Source organism: Pollicipes pollicipes, unplaced genomic scaffold (genome assembly GCF_011947565.3).
Source record: "Pollicipes pollicipes isolate AB1234 unplaced genomic scaffold, Ppol_2.1 Scaffold_4002;HRSCAF=4701_pilon_pilon_pilon, whole genome shotgun sequence".
NCBI classification, from domain to species: Eukaryota; Metazoa; Arthropoda; class Thecostraca; order Pollicipedomorpha; family Pollicipedidae; genus Pollicipes; species Pollicipes pollicipes.
In genome coordinates, this window is record NW_023596420.1 from 38,860,267 (window position 1) to 38,882,998 (window position 22,732).

A 22,732-nucleotide genomic window follows, 5' to 3' on the forward strand; every position below is an offset into this window, starting at 1 on the left:
TGTAAAATGGACACGAAATGACATCTTCCCAGCGCTGCCATGAACTTGTTTCAAGGATTTAGTTCGGACCGTTTGATTAGATTGCTTTCTAGGAACATCGGCCACGGTAAGCAGTAAACGTTGCGTAAGCATGACCCCAACATCCAATCGTCAATTTCCGGGTCCATGACAGAATTTTGCGGAGTAAGCGCACAGTGCCTCAATACTTGCCGCAGTTTTCCCTGCCCATAACTTTTGCCTGTAAAAATTACCTCCCGTCTGCTCACCTTACCTGACCTTTGGCGCGGATGCTTCCGCCGGCCGCAGGCCATCCCAGCCACAACAGCGGGCGCCTTAAGTGACCCAGACGCACCACACTGGTCGCCACGGACGAGTGACCCGGAAGCCAGCTGAGCAGGCTGCTGAGGCCGCCAGGCAACCGAGGCAGCTGAGCTATGGCAACGGACAACCGACCCAACAAAGTCGCGGAACTGGAGCTCTTGTTCGGCAGACAGTTGCAAAACAGACCTCACCGGCGCAGCGGTGGAGCCAGACATCTGAGCCCGCTTTCTGGCCGCCCCGGAGAGTCGGGCTCGCTGAGACCGCCCGTCAGCACCGCCCGTTTGCCAACGAACGGTGGACCTCATGCTGCCTCAGCATTAGTCCAGGGCATGGCTGCTGCTCTTGCTGCGGACTCCCACCACGGCGCAGCGCAGCGGGCTGTTCTGGCTGTCCGCACGTGCCAGGCTAATCACCATATGATCTTCATACTGATCATCTCGTGGGCACCATCTTGTCATCCGCCATATAGACTTGGGGTGTACTTTTGTAGTACTACGAGCACCGTTTCGGAAACCGCCATTTGTCAGGTTACTGGTGCGCCACTATTATTATCAACGTTTCTGCTTTTCAGGCGACTCGATAGTGACCGTCTTCATCCGGAAGGAGCAGGGTGATGACCTGGCATTTCTGGTGGACCAGGGCATCGAAATATCCATGCAGCTCACACCGGGAAAGCATTTCACATTCTCCGTTCAAAATCTGAACAGGTGGGTAAAACAAAACGTGTTGTGCCCCTGCAGTATTCACCGCAGGCAAACAAGAGCCCAGCACAAGTTACCCTAGTTTATGCTGGCTGTCGTTTTTATCACCAAGCTTTATCGTGTACCTTTTACCTCGGGCTGGTGTGCGTTTGCTGTTCCTTCATTGCGACTGTCGGGGTGACTGGATGGTCAGATGGCGCACATCACTGGTCATTATTGGACCCAAGTGGTTCATGTTTGCTGGCTCCGGTTGGTGATTGTTAGTTGTCTGCATTTGGTGGATACCCATTGTCGTCTCCGGTTTGTGGTTGTGTGTTGTCTCCGGTTGGTCATTGCATGCTGTCTCCTGTTGGTGATTGCCTGTTGTCTCCTGTTGGTGGGTGTTCATTACCTTCGGGCGGTATATGCCTGTCAATCACGGTGCTTGTCGGTTATCTCCTGCTGGTATATCCCGGTCGTCTCCGGGCGATATATCCCAGTTGTCTCTAGGCTGGCATATGTCTGTCGTCTCTGGCCGATATATCCTAGTTATCTCCGGCCGGTGTATGCTTGTCGTCTCCGGCCGATATGTGCCTGTCGTCTCCGGCCGATGTATCCCAGTTATCTCCGGCCGGTATGTGCCCGTCGTCTCCGGCCGATATATGCCTGCCGTCTCCGGCCGACATATATCCCAATTATCTCCGGTCGATATATGCCTGTCGTCTCCGGCCGATATATCCCAGTTATCTCCGGCCGATATATGTTTGTCATCTCCGGCCGGTATGTGCCTGTCGTCTCCGGCCGATATATGCCTCTTGTCTCCGGCCGATATATCCCAGTTATCTCCGGCCGGTGTATGCTTGTCGTCTCCAGCCGGTATGTGCCTGTCCTCTCCGGCCGGTCCGACCGATATATGCCTGTCGCCTCCTGCCGATATGTCCCAGTTATCTCCGGCCGGTATATGTTTGTCGTCTCCGGCCGATGTATCCCAATTATCCCCGTCCGGTATATGCTTGTCTCCGGCCGGCATGTACCTGTCGTCTCCGGCCGAGATATGCCTGTTGTCTCCGGTCGGTGCTTGCCCGTTGCCATCGGGCGGTAAATGTCAGTTGTCTATACTGGTCGACATATGTCGCTGTTACCGTCGGCTCAGCTGTGATTTCATGGTCGGGCATGGGCGAATCGGATTAGCCCCGTGATCGGGGCGTGATGCGGTCTGATTGGCCACATAGTAAGGGCGTTGCACGATCTGATTGGCCACGACAGGACTTGACTAATGGGAATCGGACGCTACTAGCAACCCATATAATATCAGTTTCCATTAAGTCCTCTATAGCATTGCCGTATCCCAGGCATGCGTCACTTGTGTACGCGCCATCGCTCCCCGATGGCTGCTTCAGATGCGCACCTGGATGACGCTTAGACATGAGCCCCCCCCCCCCCCCCTCCCTCTGCGGGACCGCCACCAGCCGGCTCGCTGCCACTCTGTGCGCCTGGAGTAGCTGAAGCCGTCGTTGTCCGCCGGCAGGACATCAGTGCTGTTCGTCTCCATGTCGTTCATCCTGCTGCTGGTCATCTCGCTGGCCTGGCTGCTGTTCTACTACGTGCAGCGGTTCCGCTACATGCACGCCAAGGACCGGCTGGCGGTAAGAGACAGCGCCGCGGCGCCGCGCCACGGCCTCCGGGGCGGCGGCACCACAACAGGCAGGCCTGTTGCCGAGGCGTGCCGGCAGAGGGCCAGCGGCGCGCCGGCTCCCACCGCTTCAGAAACTCAAACAGTCGCCCTGTGGTGGTGCACGGAGATGATTAACTGCAAAATTCAGTCTGACCCTAACTCCCTGTTGAAGTTCATAGTCCATGGCCGCAGTGAATAGTGCCCACGGTGTTTGACCAGCGTACCGGCAAAAGGCCGCAGGTTGTGAAATGACGCTACACGCCGTTATCCTAAATTTGGCAGTGAAAGTCAGTTTGAGTGGAATTTTGAGCGTTTTGTTCTCTCTTGTTTGCCTTCAGATTAGTAGGTACTGCGTTGCTCGCTCTTGTGATGGTGTGCTATCTTTTAGTTCCACTCTATTTTCTTCCAATGGTAAAATATGGGGATCTGAAAAATATTGTAGCATGCTTAATTGGTCTCTGGCAGTCGAAGGTTGATCCTCGAACCATCGAGGTCTCGAAGCGCCGGTGTCTTAAAGTCTTCAAGGTTTCGGAGTGCCTGTGTCTTATGGTCTCGGAGCCTCAAAGTCGCGAAGCGTCTGATGTGCTGTTTCTGTTCTTTTCTTGTCTGACTTTTTGACTCTCCTAATGTTTGTTTTCCCGGTGCGTTATTCCCCAGATTTTCTGAATGTGAAAACTTGAAATAGAAAAAAATCGGGAAATGCTAAATGACGTAGCAAGGTTTGGCGCGTATGCAAAGGCACAGTTCCGATTTCGTAACAATTCAAAAAGATTTCACCATTGTAATCATCTGAACCATAACCATCATAATGGCCGTAATTATTCCCATTTAGCCATGTTTCAGAAAACACGGCTAAATGTGGTAGGATTACTGGTGGGATTACTGGAGTCGCACTGGCACAAAGGAACCTGGCTGAGGCGGTTTTCTTTTGAGGAAAAACATCTGTCAGCTGACTGTGACACATCGAACAAGTGAACAGGCCTGCGGTGCTCGTGTTGCCGGACGGGCGAGAAGAGCACCACTCTGATCTGCTACTGACGGCCGGCTGCAGCCTGTTGACTCCGGCGCCGCACAGTGCTGACGCGCGGCTCCGGCCCGAGCTGACGGGCCGACGCCCACTTCGCAGGGGGCTGCGGATGACGGCCGAGCCGCGTCCGCAGCTCGGCTATAAGCTCGGCTACGCTATTTGTGGACTGAGCGGTATTGGCTTGCGATAGTCCACGACCTTGCGCCTTGAGGCGTGTTGGAACGGTCTAGGCTTGCGGATAGGACTGGGACGCGCCTGGGTACTTCTAGAGGTAATCTACTGGACACAAGCATTGGCCCGGGTAAAAACTGAACCCCACCCGTGTGTATGTGTGTGGGGGGGGGGGGCTCGGATCGCTTCAAACGCCCGTTATTGGCGCTCGACTGGATGGCTTGCGGCCTGCGGCGTCTGCCGCGCTAAAGGTCAGGTGATGTCAGGACTCAGGCGGCGGAACCGTACCGAGCATTGCGGCACGTCAAGGTTTCGACGCAAATTTTGACGTCGACAAGGAATTTTGTTATCCGATCGTTGGTTCAGGGGTCACGCAACAAGCACTGCTTAGCGTGGGTGCTGATCATACAAACATAAAGAGGTTCGGACTTCACTGTGAAAAATTGAAATGCGTCGTGGAATATGCACAATGTAAGTATACAATGCTTGTTTGTTGACCAAAAACTTGCAACCCATGATCGCATCCACCTAACGAGAGGTATGTGGCTCCAGGTATGGTAGCTGTGAGCATCACACAGCGGTACAAATTGGACAACTCTGGGTCATGGCATCATCGATACAACGGCACCCAAGTCGTGGTGGTGGTGGTGGTGATGGGGGGGGGGGGGGGCAAACCTGCGCATACAACCCCATCCAAGTCATGAGGGGGACAAGCCCGCGCATACAGCTGCCAGTGTCGAAACTGAAAGCATTTCTAGGCACCACACATGCATGTGACAAACAAGGGGCAGTTGCCAGCCATTACTACGATACATTGCATGTGTAACTAAGAATTAAAATACGCGAAAAATACGTGTGCATACAAACTAATTCAAGTGAACACGCATCACGCAAGGCGTAAAGGGTTCATACCTACCTGGATTTCATTCAGCCTGAGCGTGCTTTGCCAAAAAAAAGAGTCACCGGTGTATTCCCTGGTGTATTTTAGCGTCTCGCCGGTGTTCGTTGTATCGCAAACGAATGGGGCGCCTAGACTCCCCGACATAGACTATGCCCTCCCCATGTTTTTCACACGGTTTCACGCTTAATTTCGTAAACCACGTTTTTTTGCGCACAGACACCTAAAAACCCAGACTTGCATAAATGACATCCATTGCCCCCCGGGAACTCAGGCTTCGAGGTAGAAGATTTGACCAGATATTTGTTAGCTTGCTGTCTTTGTCCCAAGCTATCTGTGCTCGTAATCTTGATTTCCTTGCGATATTGCGATATGCGATATTATGTCACGTTGATTTTCCAAAGCAAGTGCTTATCTGTAGCACGTGGTGTTCAGAATATGTCGTCCGACAGGACGTGTTCCCGCCTGCGGAAGGAAAAGAGGAACAACTGCGCAAGGTGGAGAGCTCTTTACCAAGCCCTTTACCAACTCTGGTATAATTCTGCGCCGCGAATCTGTGCATCCAACTTCCACAAAGCACAACATAATTCGTAAAATGTTTCACAGGGGTCTTAACAGCTTAAGTAGTAAAAAGGAGAGAAAGAGCATGACCAAAATATGGACTTTGCTGTTGGGTAATGGATATTCTATGCGACTTATAGGCAGCATGTTGGAAGAAGTAAAACAATCTAGAGCGCGTGGGTGATGATGATAGGGGGCGGGAAGCACGTCCTGTCGGACGACGGATTTTTAACATTGCCTTACATAGATGAGCACGTATTCTGGAAACTCAAACATATCGTTAAAAAATCAAAATTGCGCTCACAGATAGATTGGAAGAGCAACGACAGCATGCTATACAAGTATCAGGGGAAATCTCCTACCACGAAGCCTGATGTCCCCGGGGGGCAATGGATGTAATTTATGCAAGTCTGGGCTTTAAGGGGTTTGTACGTAAAAACGTGCTTTACGAATTAAGTGTTAACTGTGTGAAAAACATGGGGAGGGCATAGTCTATGTTGGGGAGCCCATACGCCCAACTCGCTTGTGATATAGTGAACACATGCGAAACGCTAAAAACAAAATAGGGAATGCGCCTTTCGGTGACCCATTTTTTGGCAAAACTAGTTTAGGCTGAATGAGATTCAGGTACATATGGACACTACACGCCTTTGAAGCTCAAAGCCGTCTCTGGTCCTCCAATGAGGAATAAGGCTATCACTTCTGTCATATCCACATCGATGCACCCAATTTGCCCAGCTTCATTCGCAGGTGATCAGCCACTCAACGGCAATAATATTGGAACATAAATTACTTTCACGTGCTGCGCGAGCGCGTCGACACCGCGGACGTATCGAAACATTTCTGAATGGAGTGTGCTGGCACTACGCTGTCTTCCAATGCGACCTGAAGAGCGCGACCAGCAACCAACCGAGGTGCGGGGCATATGCGGCCGAGTAGTAGGATGGAAATGTGCACGAGTGCCTCGCAGCTGCATGGAGCCGCCGAGCTCTGACCTTTTGACGGCAGTGGCTTCCCCGCGACAAACACTGGCGTGACAAGTGTGGCGGCCATGGCTCGATGCGCTGCCGCCGCGGATGCGCCCCAGTCTGAACTGATGCACGCGCCTTGCGGGGCACCCGTCGCCCCCGGCGGAGGGACGCCCCAAAAGGATTGCAGATCACGCTGGCTGCCATGTTCCCGCCGGCGGGCGGACGGTTTGACATGCAGCTCTGACAGTTCAATTTGCAGGACTTCCGGGGAACGGCGCGTGGCGCGTGGCACATGGCGCCAATCGGTTGTAGGCTGGCGTCATAGTATGTCTGCCGCGCCGCAGGAGATGGCGGTGACGCTGGTGGCGATAGGCCCAGTCGTATAGGCTCAACATGTCAGTGTTAGGCCCAGTCATGTAGGCGCACGTGTCAGTGTTCTTTGACAGACAGACAGACAGGCAGGCAGATTTGCAAACATCGGCGGGGCACTTCGCTGAGCGACCGCACGGTGTGAAATCCTGAGCGCTGCTGCTGCGCGCGCGCTTTGTTCCCTTTTTCACTAACTAATAAATCACACATGCCATTGTTATGCAATGATGCGGATGTACAAGTGCTGTCATCGATTATTACCTGGTGGCAGCCTGATAATGATTCGTAACTGACTTCTTAAGCGGAACTAACTCAACAATTTTCTTCACAAATACGCCTGTCCCAGGTTTTCATAAGACGCGTGCGGTAGGGTGGGTTATACCGCCGTATATACCGCCGTAGCAAGCACCGCGTCTCGCTGCTTGTTTTGTTACACATCTAAGTTTGATGTTGTGAAACCTGAAATCATGGGACGTCTTGGTCCAGCGAAAAATTATTTTTTGTTCAACACACAGGAAATCGTGATCTATTCCTGGGATTCAGGCGATATTCTCTTTGAAAGAAATCGCTTCGTATTACGTAACAATTTTGTAAAATTTTGGCTAAGCCGTGACCATGTGGGAGTCGCACGTTTATAACCGTGCGAACAATTATGGCAGTGTTCGTTTTCGACGGCAACCCCATGGCATAACCGCATCGTGACATTTCCCTTGCTCGTCACTCTTTGAAGTTGAGACATGTTGTTGAGGGCGTAAGTTTCCGCTCGCTCCACGGAACATACGATCCGCCACTTTGTTGCCACGCTCAGTCCAGTGAACGCACGAATCCACGTGGTGTTCACTCGTCGGGTCGTTTTCTGTTCACTGGCCGCTGAACAGCGTGGGTCGCTTATGAGACCCGCCACTGGTCTCGGAGCTGCCGTCGTTTTCACAGAATTACTCACGGCCACCCGTATTTATACTGGCCTCAGGTCGCCGATGAGCCGTCGGACGTTTGCATAGTGCAGCGCTGGCCACTACACTGGACGCACCGAAATATCCGCTCATAACTTAGGGAACAGAAGACGTACATTTTGAAAGTGTTTTTGGTTAAGTAGGTCACAATTCATTTGGACAATAGTGATTATTTCAGGACTGTAAGATTAGGAAGAGGGGAAAAGGGAGCAATACTTTGGCTTTCATTGGTTATATCTGGCCCAAATTCCTGTTGTTCGGCTGCTTGGACGGAGCTCGCAGCCGAAAGGAGGGGGAGGGGGAGAGGGAGGGGGGAAAGGTGAGGTTGGCTGCTGACCCGACTGGGACTGTGGTTCTCAAATTCCCCGTGAAAGGTCGAGTGTTGAGCCGTCTTCTGGCAGCTTTCAACCACTGCTTATGGACTCCCTAGCTGCTTGAACCGCTAAAGTAGCATCCCATGTCGCTTTATTAGCGGCACTTATAAAACCATCGCAACACGGGGGCTATGCCTCTCGCCATATAGCGCTGTCTGTGTGCTGTAGTGTGCTGCACCTCGCCGCGAGTGGGTCTTACGCGCCCGGCTCGGCTGATGACGCTGTGTATTCCATGCCATGTCATGCATTTGGTACGAAGCGTTCCATATGTATGACTCATTGCGTGATTATAGTCAATGGGTTACAAGCTACAGATAAAGACGAACATGCGGCGATGATGAAAACGTATCAAGAGCTTGAGAGAAAGTCATGCAAAGTCAAAAACAACCCCCTTTTTACATCGGTCAAGTTTAGATATGAGCGCAGCAGAATTCTGGGAGGTCATAACGGTCGGTGGTAGGTGGTTCCAGGACGAGGCCGGACGGTATGAAAACCCCCACGAGACATAAGACAGCGGAAAAGCGAGCAGCTCCAAAGCGTCGGCCAGTGCCGGCTTCGTGACGCGCTCAAACACGGCGGTCCAAGGGGTGAACAGCGACCGGACCGCCACCAGTTAGTCATTTAGGGCACTGATGACGCCAGTGTGTCTTCAAAATTTGAGCCTCCGTCTGACCCAGCCTTCCTTGCCGCAGCGTCACCTGGTGTCGGCGGCCCGCAAGGCCCTGTCCAGGGTGCCGCTGCGCACGCTCAAGGTGGACGACGAGCAGCTGGGCGACGGCGAGTGCTGCGCCGTCTGTCTGGAGGCGTACTTGGCCACGGAGTGTATCCGGCTGCTGCCCTGCAGGTAAGGCGCCGCCGGCAAACCTCTAACGTGGCCCGACCACGCGTGAGCGTGTGCGCGTGTGCGTGCGACTGCTTTGCAGCATAACATGTAGTCTTGCTTGATGTCAAGGGTGTGTTACTTGTACCGTTTGAAAGGTTCCACGGCGGCCCATGGGCCCAACGGACAAGATGGTAATAAGGTCCTGCTGCGTCAGACTTTCGAAATTAAGTTCGCATTGTGCCATGGACTTTTTATGACATCATTTATAAAAACACTGACTCTGTGAAAATTGGAATACCTTCTCTTTGTTCAGGCCATAGGTTTCTGCTCGCTCCACGGAACATGCGATTCGCCACTTTGTTGTCACGCTCAGTCCGGTGAATGCACCAATCCATGCGGTGTTCACTAGTCGGTTCGTTTTGCTCGCTCGCAGCATTGAGGTCGTGTCAGTAGTATGGCGTATGCATATGCCTATTGAGATGTCTGGCGGAAGCGGAAGTCCATAGGAAATGTCTTTTGCGGTCCCTGTTATTAATGTATTTGAAATGAGCACCAGAAACTATCCCATGCAGCAAAATCTCGATTAAAAAAAAAACTAGTTTACAGGTCGGTCTGACAGTCTTACCGGACCCAAGTTCAGTGGAATTTGTTGTAATCCTAAATTCATTTTATTGCCTAAGAAACTAACAAGGAGATGCATGGCTTCGTCTACTCTCCATCGTCGTATTAAATTGGTCTATGCCATAGAAAGTGCCTTTCCTAACACCCATAGTCTGAATTTGATGTGTCTAGGTCAGCAACCTTACAGGGTACATCTGTTTTATTTACACCCAAAAGGCTCACCATTCAATTGTTTATAACCATGGACATTTTGGTGTTGCCGTGCCGCGCCTTCCGGAAATTACACTGTAAAAACCTTCCGGAGGAGCAAATTAACCCTCACCCGGGTGCGTGTTGACATGCGTTTATCTTTCGTTATTCTTTTGGAGGCACTATTTGAGATTCATTTGCACTCTTTATTGTAAGGCGTGATGGCACAGCTCATTTAGAGGCACGAAGAATGATAGGTCATCCAAAATAAAGCCAGGCTCAATTTTGTCGGAAGAAGAAACCTTAACCAACAATGCTTGAGGTTTATGACATGAGTTGACATGTATGCCATGGTAACCAATAATAGATGAAGTTGGACGCCCACTATTCGCCTTCAGCACTCAATCCATTTTATTTGATCGCGTGTAAACTGACGCGTTATCAAGTGGGAAGTGTTGTAAGAGCTACGATTTTCTGCGGATCCCACGACTGCATAAAATGGAGGGACTTTTGGTGTTGTCTTCGTGCAGAATTAAAAAAGATGGAAACGGAACTTGTCTGAACGCAGCGCTTGTTCTGCCGCGACGCTTTCACGCGATTCCTTCCACTTGGATATTTATTTTTGTCCCGGATCAGGATAACAAATGCGCATGCGCACACTGCCGGCCAGTTCATCGGAGTCGGGCGAGTGTACTTCCGTTGTTTAAAATGACGGTGGTGAAAATTACGCATGTTTATTAAAGCGGTTTACGTAACGGCAGGGACCTGAAAGTGCCTAAAAGACAAGCGACACTGATACCGAGTCCCGATATGCTGCCTTACACTTTGTATAAACCATGTTTTCTTACATACACACTGATCACATGTATCATGCCAGTAACAACTGCAGATTGAATGGGCGTATCTGCAGGTAAATGTTCACGTAAAGTACCATAAAGTACGCTTCTCTTGGAAGGAGGGGGACATTCTGATGAGGTGTAACTTAGAGTAACAAGCGGAATTTTTTTTTTGGAAAGCGTAGCGTCACCCCCAGGTCTGATCGCATATCATGATAATGAGAAAACGTCTCAAAAACTGTAAAAAATGCATGTGGAAATTATGGACTTCACTTTGTCTTGTCCTCATTAAAGAAGCCGCCCTGGATGCATACATACGAGCATCAGTGTCAAATTAATGTGAGAAATGACCGCGAGGTTAAGCTCATTGATTAGGTAATATTCTACAAACCTGAAGGGCGTCCGAAATGCGTGGCAGATCCAGTTTAGGTACGCTTGTCTGGTGGTAAGCATATAAGGAGCCAACAGTATGAAGTAACCATTGCTACAGATCCTGAGAAACGTTTCAGGTTTCAAAACAGTGATTGTAGTCACAAGTGAACAGCGTTCGTTGACAATTGCGATCCAGTAACATGAGGTGTGTTAAAGATGAAAGATGTTCCGAATCTACTCGGCCTGCCAATAAAAAGATGACAAAATAATCACGCTGACCCAAACAATTATTCGAGCTTCCACATTCTAACACCCGACAACCCATGGTACCGCGGTCACAAAGGGTCACGGTCACTGTGCCGTGGAAAGTCCGGAGCACGGCCGGCAAAGCCGAAAGGTCTCACTGGTCTGTACCTAGCGTAAGGTTAGAAACACATTTCCCGAGAACATCAGCGTCATTCATCATCAGAACAGCATTCAGGTCCCCACATCCTAATAATTCAGGTCCCCACATCCTAATAATTCAGGTCCCCACATCCTAATAATTCAGGTCCCCACATCCTAATACCCGACACCCGGTACCGTGGTGACTGCCCCAAACCGAGGACGACTTGGCTGAAAAGGTTTCGATGACTCGTGCCGGATGTAAGGTCAGAAGCTAACTCGCCACAACGCATCAGTGTTCAGGAATAACCTGTACCAGGACAGTATTTTTTCAAGAAAAACTTTTGAACCATTTCTAAAGGCACCTCACCCGAGAACTCCGCTCAAGTGAGGTCTCAATACGGCAGCAAGGTCGTCACATTCGTCGGAAAAGAAATAGTAAGAAGATGGAGCAAACAAATTTGCCGATGTGGAATTCCTATTTATAGATAAAGAGCTGCGTAGACAGGCAAATGCCACTGTAAGATGGAGTGGTTTGCATGGGCTAGTGGCCCTACTTCAATCTAGTTCAATCAGCCGCCGCCACCACAGCGCGCCGAGCTGAAAGTATAATCCGTTATAGATGGGTTAAAGGAAAATGTACGCGGCAAAGGTGAGGCTATGATGTATGTTGTAACCTTTGACCGAAGATATTTTGAGTGGGAGAAACGAGTGATTCGAGAGCGATTCAGGATTGCTCTGGGAACGTACGTCTGCGGAGAGCGCACACGTGTCTGGGGAAACATATGGTGGGCAGGCTCACGGCATGGAGCAACAGCAACGAACACCAACAAAGAAACGCCAACAAACAAGCACCAACGAAGTGCAACAAACACCAACCTTAACGCCATTTCAGAGGGAGGGGGAGGGACACGGAATCAGTTCACCCCGGACTTTGCTGGTTTTGCCGAAACAAAATATTGGAATGTCTTTCGTTTTCCCCTTTCTCAGACATTTTATCACGGATTGTGACGAACTTTCGCGTGCATGTCATGCGCAAGGATCTTTCCGTGGTCTGACATTGGACGTGTCAAGTGAAATTAATGCCAAGATGGTCGCCTCCCGGAGTTATACGCGTTGCGTGGTCTTTGTAGGAATGACTGATTCGTACGGCAAATAACATAATTTTCGCATAAGTATGGCGATTGCAATGCAACCAAAGTAGCGTGGTGGAGGCGGTTCCAGGGCGTGAAAAAGACGTCTCCGAACAGTGCGGTGTACATAAGGCGTCGCTAATGCAGGAATCTAAGGGATGTTTATCGGTACCGAGATTCCAAGCTGCACTTGAAGCTAACATTTGGACAAAAATCGACATGTTCGAGACAAAGGTGTGTTCAGGCTTTGCGACAGGGGATGCAGATGAGCATAGCCATAAACCTTTAGCAACACTCCCATCCTATGACTTGATATCACATAAAAATATATGCGCATGTGAAGCTGGTGGAAGGAAAAGAAGCATTTTACGCAAGGGTGCCTCCATGGACGGGAGTAAGGAGACTCATATCATTTGGAATATGAAGGCTTAAAACGTTACGGTCCATTACATCCCTCACCTCTCTGGAGTAAACAGCACGTAAAAAGCTCTGTGCCCCAGGCGAGTTTGGGAATGATAAAGGGGGGGGGGGGGGGCTGCACAACAAGGGGACTGTGGCCTCAGCAGCGGATCATCAGCTGGCGGCCGCAGCCAAAGGTCACGCCCTAGTCACGTTTCCTCATCCCCCTCCGTGTGATAATGGGATACGCCCATGAAACATGGTTGTATATATTACGTGTACAGTATGATGCAGTCGTGATATTTATTTACAGCGCATACCAATGTTGATCTCGACAATATTATTTACTGTTTGCTTATCCTCTCTTTTACACAACTTCAGCAGGCACCCTTGCTGCCTATATCCTCAAATTTTGCTCACACCCGCTGTTCTTTTCATGGCAAAATTATGTCATAACCCGGAATATCACAATCGGATAGTGCGATAAGCGGTCCGGGCTCACGCAACAAACACTGCTTAGTGGGTACTTATCCCAGAAATCCATGTAATTGGAGGTGTGGCTTTGGACCAAATCTAAAAAATAAAGGACGTATTAACCATGAATATTACAATCGGATAGTGCGATCAGCGGTCCGGGCTCACACAACAAACACCGCTTAGTGGGTACTTATCCCAGAAATCTATTTAATTGGAGGTTCGGCTTTGGACCAAATCTGAAAAATAAAGGACGTATTAACCAGGAATATTACAATCGGATAGTGCGATCAGCGGTTCGGGCTCACGCAACAAACACCGTTTAGTGGGTACTTATCCCAGAACTCTATCTAATTGCAAGGTTCGGCTTCGGACCAAATCTTATAGGATAGAGAACGTTGAACTGTGTGATATCGAAAATATATTTATATGTGTGCCGTCCATCTATGGTGCCCATTGCAAGTTCTTGAGCTTTTCTTTTTAAGAAATGTGGATTTTTTCAAGAGAAATCAGACGGCCTATTCTTTTTTGCCTTAAGTGGGTCCAGAAATTCCCGAGCCAGCAGATGTATGGTCGGGGGAGTCCGTCTGTGGAGTCCGCCAACGGTATGCCATTTTTGGGAAGTATTTTTCTAATTGCATGCTCGACTCATGTTATCAAGACCGTTCGGCTTGACCGTCTGTGTTTCAGGCAGCCATAGTGATGTGTAACGGATGCTAGAACCTATAGCCAAGGACATGCCTTGCACGGGCTTTGCCATAACTCGTAGTTTCGCCCTCGCTCCAGAGGGCAGTGACGTCACGGCTGCCGAGACTTCAACGCGGCGCGGCCGCTAGCCGCGGGGCGCAACGCTGCGAGGCAGTGGGCGCATCGGAAATTTCCGTGCATGAGATAGCGAACAAACTATAAGGTGGAGGTGCATATGACCAGCGAGCCGATTACGGAGAACAGAACGGTGTGCTGTGCAAGCCTATGCGCCTAGCCATTGCGATGCAGTGGCATGAGAAGTGGATACATACACACGGGAATTATGCGAGTTAAGACGGCTGGAACATCACGCCCTCTTCATATTACTAATTAACAGGCTGTTAACGAGGGATATTGATGACTAGCAAGCCAATCATGAGAATTTAGCGTCGAATGTGGTGTACTTTGTAGGCTTATGTGGCCGACCATCACAATGACATTGACGTGGAAATTAAACGCGCTTACGGGAGAACTGCTGCAGAAATGGGCGGCCGGGACTTCGGACCGCCTTCATATCGACAATGAATAAACTGTAAGGTTAGGTGTACATAACTAGGTGCCGAATGCGTAGAAGTTAATGGGGGGCATGCTGATGCGCTGATGGCAAATGTACATATTTAGCGGTTAATATTCAATGGGCGTGAAAACGACAATGTGCACACGCGAACTGCTGGAGATGGGCAGCCTAAACACTGGGCCCGTCTAACCAGTGAAAATCAGATGATAAATCATAGGTGGATGTATCTGCGAACCGCTTAAGTATAGCTGAATGGCAAACATAATCATGCGCTTAGCAAGCTTCTACTCAGTAAAGCCGTTAGAATTCAATGAGCGTGGGAAGTAAATAGCGTACGCAGGGGCATGGGCACAATGCCAGGAATGCGCCTCTCAACTTCCTTAACATTTAGCGTTGTTGGTGTTGACTATGAAGATTAAGTCAAAATGGCTATTTCCCCTCCCCGAACATAGATCATCCGTTGCCCCTGCACCTATGCGGGAACCTACCAGCATCTTACGCTGGGCGCTGATCGTATATATGTTTTCTTGTGAGGTTAGGTGGCACAGTGAGCTGGGAGTGTTACACAGTCACAGGGGTCACAGTTACACTGTCACAGTGTTATGGGGAGATGCACTGAACCAGAGAATGTTACCTTTTGTTCCGAGGCACAAGTGTTACCAGAGGACGACTGAACAGATGGCGGCTGGCGCCCCCCAAAAAACAAAACAAAAAAACATAAACCAGGTTTACACGGATTTGCGTGCTGCCTGCATGACAGTACGTACACATAAATGGGCCGATTGGTCACGGCCAAAGAAACTATGTTTAGGGTTGGAGCAAAATCGATTACTGCAGCGCACTGGCACTCGTCTGAAACGCACAGAGATTCGTCAGCTGTGCATTTGACATTGTTTCGGTTGAAAAGATCGGTATTATAGATGCATGTCGTGCTCCGCACTCCGGTTTGGCCGTCTATAATTCTACCTACATGCCACTTTGGCGCTAAACCTAGGAACGCACTTGAATGTCTTAAGAACGCAACATATGTTACTCAACACTCATGGAGACCATGCAGATAGGTCGGTATCGAGCGTTATCAGCCGGCGCACAGGTACGTATCGAGCACGGCCGCACCGCAGACAAGTAAAGATCAAACACGGCGGAATGCAGACAGGTACAGACCGACCACGGCCGCACCGCAGACAAGTATAGACCAAACACGCCGGACCGCAGACAGGTACAGACCGAGCACGGCCGGACCGCAGACAGGTGCAGACCGTTCACGGCCGGACCACAGACAGGTACAGACCGAGCACGGCCGGACCGCAGACAGGTGTAGACCGAGCACAGCGGCTTGGCATACAGGCACGGACCAAGCACTGCGTTATGTAAATATTATAGGTACGTCCCGAACACGGCAACTACGTGGATAAGTACAGAACGAGTACGGACGAGCCGGCCCCGCAGACAGGCGCAGTCCGAGTTCGTTGACTGTGCTGACGGGTGCAGAAAACCATGAAGCCTCTTGTCTGTTATCTTGAACAACCCTGTAAAATACAATTAAAAAGGCGGTGGAAAATCTCACTCACTCGTTCTAACTAATTCGCTGGCAATGCGTCTGGTGCATCTAGCTCAAAACAGAGAGCAGACAACAGACACGCCACGTTCTCCACTCACTCACACCATCGGTGGCGGGATGACCGCAGAGTGCGAGGGCATATAAGGTCGAAGTGCATTGTGATTGCCGCCACGTACATCATGGTACTCGTCGCTGAATTGTACGCGGTCGGCTCACCGGTCACATACATCTGCTACCAACAGTTTGTTTGTTATGAGTTCCGAGAGAGCCTGGTGCTCCTGTCACCCTACGGCGAATGTAGTCTTGTGAGCACGTCTTCACTTATCATGTCGTTGCATTTCAATGATGTGTTGCATAGGTTGACCTTTTCAGTGTTTAGTCTATTTTTTTGACATTCCGGTTGCCCATCAGCACTAGGCCCGGCGTCCAGCGGCTCGCCATGCATTAAAGCCTCGGCACCATTGACGTCACGATAAGGTTAAGCGAAGATGAAGCGACAGTAACCAACGGTTTTACGTTTTTTTATACGACCTTGCTTCTGGCCAGATCATTGCCAGTCCCCCCAGCGGTTTAGAGCAAGGCGCCAAAACAGACGTTCAGAGCTTGTTTTGTTGCCCGTGAGTTGCAGGCAGGTCCATTGGGGCCTACGGGGTCATGTCCTCTGCTCGCACCCTACTTTGGGCCGTGCCGGTCCCGCCGTCGGCTCGCGCGGTGCCCACCAGTCAACTCTACTTCTCTTATGCACATTTCGAGACCGACCAGGGAGGGCGCGATGGCGCGCTTATCTCTCGAACGTTTTTGCTGCAGGAGCCGTGGCGTTTGTGGATCAGAGGCTCGAGGCTTACCTCGAGCTACCGACAACAGTCGTCAAGCTCAGCTATTTTGTCAAGTCATGCGCGCTGCATTTGTTCGTGATTTTTGTCGCCATTTGCGGTGGTCTTTGCCGAGTCATGCAAATGTGCATTTCAACGCATAAACGGGGTGGCTGGTAGAGTGGCAGACGGCACTAACCGATCAGCATATCAGTGCGTCGTTGCGATTTTCAGCGGTGCATAGCTCTTCAGCCCTGGCTTGTGCCGCATTTACCTACAGTTGTGAGTCGCTAGACCCGGATCTGGCCGTCGCTGCTGCTGTGGGGCGCGGCAGTCTCCCACCGCGTCATCCACTGCGTGGATCTGGGCCTGCTGCGCAGTATGCGTTACCCTGCAACGTCCACACCTGGCGGCTCTCACTAGTAGTGCGTAGACACCATAGTTCTCGCTTGCACTCTGTGCAAATTGGAACATAATGGCTAAGGCATGTTAGAGAGTAAGAGAGAGAGAGAGAGAGAGAGAGAGGAGAGGAGAGAGAGAGAGAGGAGAGAGGGAGAGAGGGAGAGAGGGGAGAGAGGGAGAGAGAGAGAGGGGGTCGGGGTCGGGGTCGGGGAAGGGGGCGGACGGACGGAGGGGAATAAATCAAAGGAAAGCAAGTGAGAGGGAGGGAGATGAGGGATAAAACGAGAAGATGAAGATAGATGGAGCAAACACGCAGCCATTAGCCAGCCTGGCAGTCGCCTTAATAATATGTGGACGAACATAAACAAGGGCAGTAGCGTGACAATGTCGAGTTTTCACGTGAGCGACCTCTCAAACAAGATCCAGATGCAGTCAGTTGCTAGTCGCCTTCACCGGCCAGCCCGATTTTCCGAAAAATTGTCTACGCATCGTCAGTTATTGATACTTTTTTTTGAACACTTGATTTTTAGTGTCATGCCAGTGTTGGGAAATAACCAATGTGTTAAGGTTCTCTGGCTTGGAGCACCTTGCCAGAAAGACGTCCAGGATCCAGTGAGCGAGGCTTATGAAAAAGCCAGCCGAGCTAACGAAAACACGTGACGCGCGACGGGCGACACCATGGGTCAGTCGCTTTGCCCATGGCGCCGTCGTGAAGGCGCGAGGGCTGGCTGCCAACAGGAGCGTCCGCCGAGTGAGCACGAGCGGGCCCCGATTAGATAGAGGCCTGAGGTGTGTGAACTACGGAAACCTGTTGGATCCAGGGGTGCATCTGCGGACAGTCGGCGGCATTCTCTTTCATGCCATGTGTCAAATCCTGAAGACTCTTCCGTGATGATGGGAGATGTCGGGTGCATTCACGGCAGAGGGTTTTAATGAAAACCTTTAAGACTCGCGCTTTTCTTCAGTACGCCATGTACAAGTGACATTCTTTTCACAAACAGGGTGCAACTTTCTCAACACATCTAAACAAGTATTTGGTTCTCTAAGTTGATTTTTAATCTACAGCTTCCAAAGGTGTCATGCTATGGGTTAGAAGCGATGTGGGGGGGGGGGGGGAGGGGGCTCAAGCCTGTTCAGATGTATTGACCGTCTCTCCCATGCGACCAAGTACGCCCGTCATGACTGCCACATTTCAATAATACTGGGCACTGGAGCGCAGTGAGTTCACGGTAATGTAAGCGCTTGCGTCCCGCGAGAACTGATGTGGGGCAACGCTATAGGCTTGATTTATTTTGTTCGTAAGATATAATAGGGATCAGTGGTATTACCTGCCGTTCTCCATGATGACCTACCGGAGCAACAGACCCCGTCTTAATACATCGTCCAGTTTTTTGCCACCGCACGTGGCGACAGTGGCAGTAACAACGGCAATGTATTGATCAATGTAGCGTTTATTTACTTAAGTTGCATAATGGCGGCGGCTTGGCTTTGCGCTCTTTTGCAGATGAAATGTTCGAAGGCCTTCATGAACCCGTGCATTCATAGCTCGTCCCTCATCACCAGCTTGTGCTTGAACATGTTCTCCCGGAGGCCGAGCGAGTCCCAGAATTCAATGGCTTGCGGTCTCAGCTCAGTGACGGACGCCCAGTCGCGGTCGATGATCAGATAGTGCGGGTCGAACGGGTAGAAGAACTCCCAGTACTCGCGCCATAGGCCCGCGTCGATGCCGTGCACGTCGGGCGTGGGGTCGCCCGTCTTGGCGAACGTCACCCACATGTTCAAAATCTGTCGGATCTCGTTCACCAGCGGGTCGTTGGCGTCGTACAGCGGCGCCAGCTCATTGGAGAACATGAGCAGCAGCTCGTCCTTCTGCGAGACGCCGAGGTTGTGCGCGCCGGCGTGCCGGGCGAAGCGCGGGTGGCCCGGGCGCCAGTGCGCGGCATCCGCGCCAGACGGGTGAGCTGGCTGCAGGTCGCGAATGTGCATGCGGCCTTTCAAGTTCCACTGGTACACAAACACCTTGTGCGTTGAGTAGTGGGCATGCCACCAGGCGGCCTTCTCCGTGCAGTGCAGAAGCATGCGGTCCGTGAGGAGCTCGACCAGTTCGCTTGCAGTCCTGTCATCTATTGGCCGATCGCCAAAATAATGCTTTCTGATCTGCTCGCTGGTGGCTGCCGGGTCAGCGGCGGTTCGCGCAAAGTGCAGCAGCTGCGGCGCCAGCTCGGTGAAGCGGCTGTTGAGTCGCTCCAGCTGCTGGCTGTCGCTGAGCAGCGCGTAAGCCGCATCCGCTCCCTCGTCCCGGTTTGTGCCCACGATCCACGGACTGTGTCGGAAGTTGTTTTCGGTCATCAGCTCGCTGGGCGGCTTGGGCAAAAACGGCTCGGTAGCGTACGCGTCGATGACGGGCCCGAACGGCGCCGCGCCGCCCATCTGTCCGCTGAGGTGGGCCGTGGCGCGCGCGATGTCCTCGGCTGAAGCGTCGCGCAGGCAGGTGAGCATTGGGGCGCTGTCCCCCGTCGGGCAGGCGAGCCGAGCGGCCAGCTCATGGCCGTTGGCCACCGTCTCCGGCACCAACGCCCCCGGGCAGAAGGCCGTGCCACTCTGCGAGATGGCGCGCTCGAACAGGTTCTTGGCGCGCTGCGTCAGCTGCAGCATGTGAACCGAGACGGCGCCCGTGCCCTCGCCCATGATGGTCGTCAGGCTGCGCAGGCCGCCGAAGAACGCGATGTTGTTGTTGATCCAGTCGAGCGCCAGCACCTGGTCGTGCAGGCCCAGGTTGCCTGGCGCCTGCTGGTCGCCAGTCGAGAGAAACCCTGCCAACAGAGGGAAAGGGCCGGTTGACTCATAGGACGGGGACCGAACTGCGTGCTCAAATTTAGGGTCGTCAGCATCAGCACAATGTTGTTTTCTGCTCTGGGTCAACAAGGTAATTTGAAATGAAGTCAACTAGCCGGTGCGCCTGACACCGAAATTCACCTCCACGTGCAAGTTCTACCCATTCTCAGCATCTCAGGCAATCATATTTAAAAAAGAGATCTAATGCAAAATCTCTCAGCCATTCTGAAAATAGTGATTTTTTCTGATCTTTTGACCCCACCTGAGCGCGGCGGCGTTCAGAGGCGCTCACGCGTGGCAGTGACACCAGCAGTGATCGCGCCGCTGTCCGCGGCTGAGGACCACACACGGAGCGCACCGCCGACGGACCCCTGCCGCCGGGTGGCACTCACCGAACGCGCCCAGCCGGCTGTTGACAGTGACGAGTACCACGTCGTGGTCGAGCCAGTAGCGCGGCCCGTACCAGTGGCTGCTGCCACTGCCGCTCGTCCAATCGCCACCGTGCAAGAAGACGAGCGGTGCCGTCGGGTTGGCCGGCGGCAGCGAACTCGTGTATATGTTCAGGTAGAGGCACTGCTCGCTGCCGATGGCGCGCTGCTGCCGCTCGTCCCACTGCACGCATTCGGCGCCGTCGGTGGTGGCGTTCAGCACGCCCTGCCAGGGCCCGGCCGGCTCCGCGCGGCCGAACCGCTCCGTCACGCGGCCGTACGGCACGCCCAGGAACGCGTAGATCGTGCGGTTGTCGAAGGCGCTCTGGAGCAGCGTGGGGCGCAACTCGCCTTGCGGCACGCGCACTGTCGGCACGGCGGCGTCCTGCGCGCCAGCCGGCGCCGCCAGCGGCGCCAGCAGCGCCAGCAGCGCGGCGGCACACCACGTCATCACGCTGGTCTGGACAGCCGCGCCTCGCGCCTCGCGACAGCCTGCTGCACAGTCCCACTGGCTGGTGCTTAGCTCTCTACCGCGTAACGCTCAGCCTTACTCACTGTCCGGTGCTCTGTTCTCCACTGTGCGGCGCTCTGCCTCTACTGTCCGATGCTCTGCTCTCCACTGTCCGGCGCTCTGTCCTCCACTGTCCGGCACTCAAGCTTCCACCGTCCGGCACTCAACCCTCCACCGTCCGGCTGGTAGTGGTTCCGAGCGGCAGCCAACTGGGGCCGTGTGTGCCGACCACTGCTCACGTTCCACGTCGCCGTGCAGCAGGCGCCGGCGGGGCCGGCCGCGCCGCAGCGCTCATCTCGCTGGCCAGGTCACTGAACCCACGGTGGCCGGGGGCCGGGCAGCTGGGCTCACCTCTAGCACGGCGTCCCAGCGAAGAGGTGCGGGCACACCGAGCCGGTGAGTCGCTGCTGACCGGGCACTGCCGGGAAGCAGGCCACCGCCCTCGCACGGCCGGCAGGACGAGACGCGGATCAATCCGTGAGGAGGAGGTTTATTGAAGGCATATCGCACTGCAAGCCTGATGGGGCTCTGTCAGTCCACGTGGCTCTGTTCATAGTTGATGCATGGAAGGTTAGTAGTTTGGTCATTTCAATAAGCCTAGAAGCTCTTTCATTGATCAGATGCATGCAACAGGCTTTTCAAAAGCTGGTATAATGTCATTCCTTTGCAAGCTGTAGGGACTTCTGCACGATGGATTCAGCCTTTTCTTAGGGGCATTGCCATTGTATTACGATGGCAAGAACTCCACAGCGGACGCATGTACAACGAACACCAAATCAAAGTTTGATTGCAGATCGTGCAATTAGAATAAATCCACCATGTCATTGTGGTAGTAAAACGATTCGCTGGAACACAAAGCATAGTTGCACATGAATTGAAAAGACGCTTCTTTTTTGGGAGCCCAAAATATAACCAACGGACCGTTTCGCAAGTTGTCTTCAACTTTTTTTCGTCATCTGTTTTGGGCGAACCTATCTCCCAGCGCCCCTGCGTCAAAACTGGCATCGTATTAACGGATTAAATGCGTCTCCTTCAACCACCCACGGATGAAATGAACTTCTTCCTCACCATATGCTATCTCCGGATGTAACCGTTGCTTGGATTAAAAACGTACAATAACAAGCACGAGCATCTCAGCCATTCCAAAACCGTTCATCGTTCAGCGGAAACCTGTCGCGTGGCTGACGACTTGAAAGATCATCAATATGCTGAAAAATCCTAAAAGAATTCCCACAGTTTAGGGGGAACACCACCAAACCCAATTGCACGCGTTGAGCCTCCACAAGCGCCTGGAAGGTCGGTTGGATACTTGTCGCTCGGGTGGGGGGTTAATTTGACGTCCTGAGATCTCAGGAGCTAAGGAAGCTGGAGACACCAAACTCACAGGGTGTTTTTCTGTACGTAAACTCACTTGGTCAAACTGTGAGGTTACTAGGTCATGACCTTCGGGTCAAATAAGGTCAAAAAGGTCAAACCCGAGGTTGGCGTCCAAAGGACCACCAAAACCTAGATAACTGTTCCAAGCAAGGGGTCACAGGGTCATTTAGGGGCGGCGACTTTGTCTGACCTTTTGAAGGTCATGGTGACTAAAATCGTATAATACTGCTTTGAGTTTTACGTTTCAATATGCGGCAAAGGTTACGCTGGACAGTATGTTCCAAAGAGTAAAATGTTGACTTGGGTGATTT

At 52.0% G+C, this 22,732-nt stretch overlaps 1 protein-coding gene across 1 annotated transcript; it reads right to left on the reverse strand.

Annotated features, from left to right (window-relative positions):
* Positions 1 to 18,706: 18,706 nt before the first annotated feature.
* LOC119094471 (esterase E4) lies at positions 18,707 to 22,185 on the reverse strand. The gene is made up of 3 exons (XM_037217528.1): positions 22,159 to 22,185; positions 20,498 to 20,918; positions 18,707 to 20,083 (listed from the first exon to the last, which is right to left on the reverse strand). Exons 1-3 carry the CDS (start codon positions 22,183 to 22,185, stop codon positions 18,810 to 18,812), a joined length of 1,722 nt encoding a protein of 573 aa, XP_037073423.1. The 3' UTR covers positions 18,707 to 18,809.
* Between the last annotated feature and the right edge of the window lie 547 nt (positions 22,186 to 22,732).

What these genes read in the sequence shown, in the direction of transcription:
- LOC119094471 (XM_037217528.1), bottom strand. Translation starts at nt 22,185, where the DNA reads ATGGCTGAGATGCTCGTGCTTGTTATT. An exon ending in AGATGCTCGTGCTTGTTATT is followed by an intron (nt 20,919 to 22,158) that starts GTACGTTTTTAA and finishes GCTGGCGCGCAG; the next exon opens with GACGCCGCCGTGCCGACAGT. An exon ending in CAGCCGGCTGGGCGCGTTCG is followed by an intron (nt 20,084 to 20,497) that starts GTGAGTGCCACC and finishes CTCTGTTGGCAG; the next exon opens with GGTTTCTCTCGACTGGCGAC.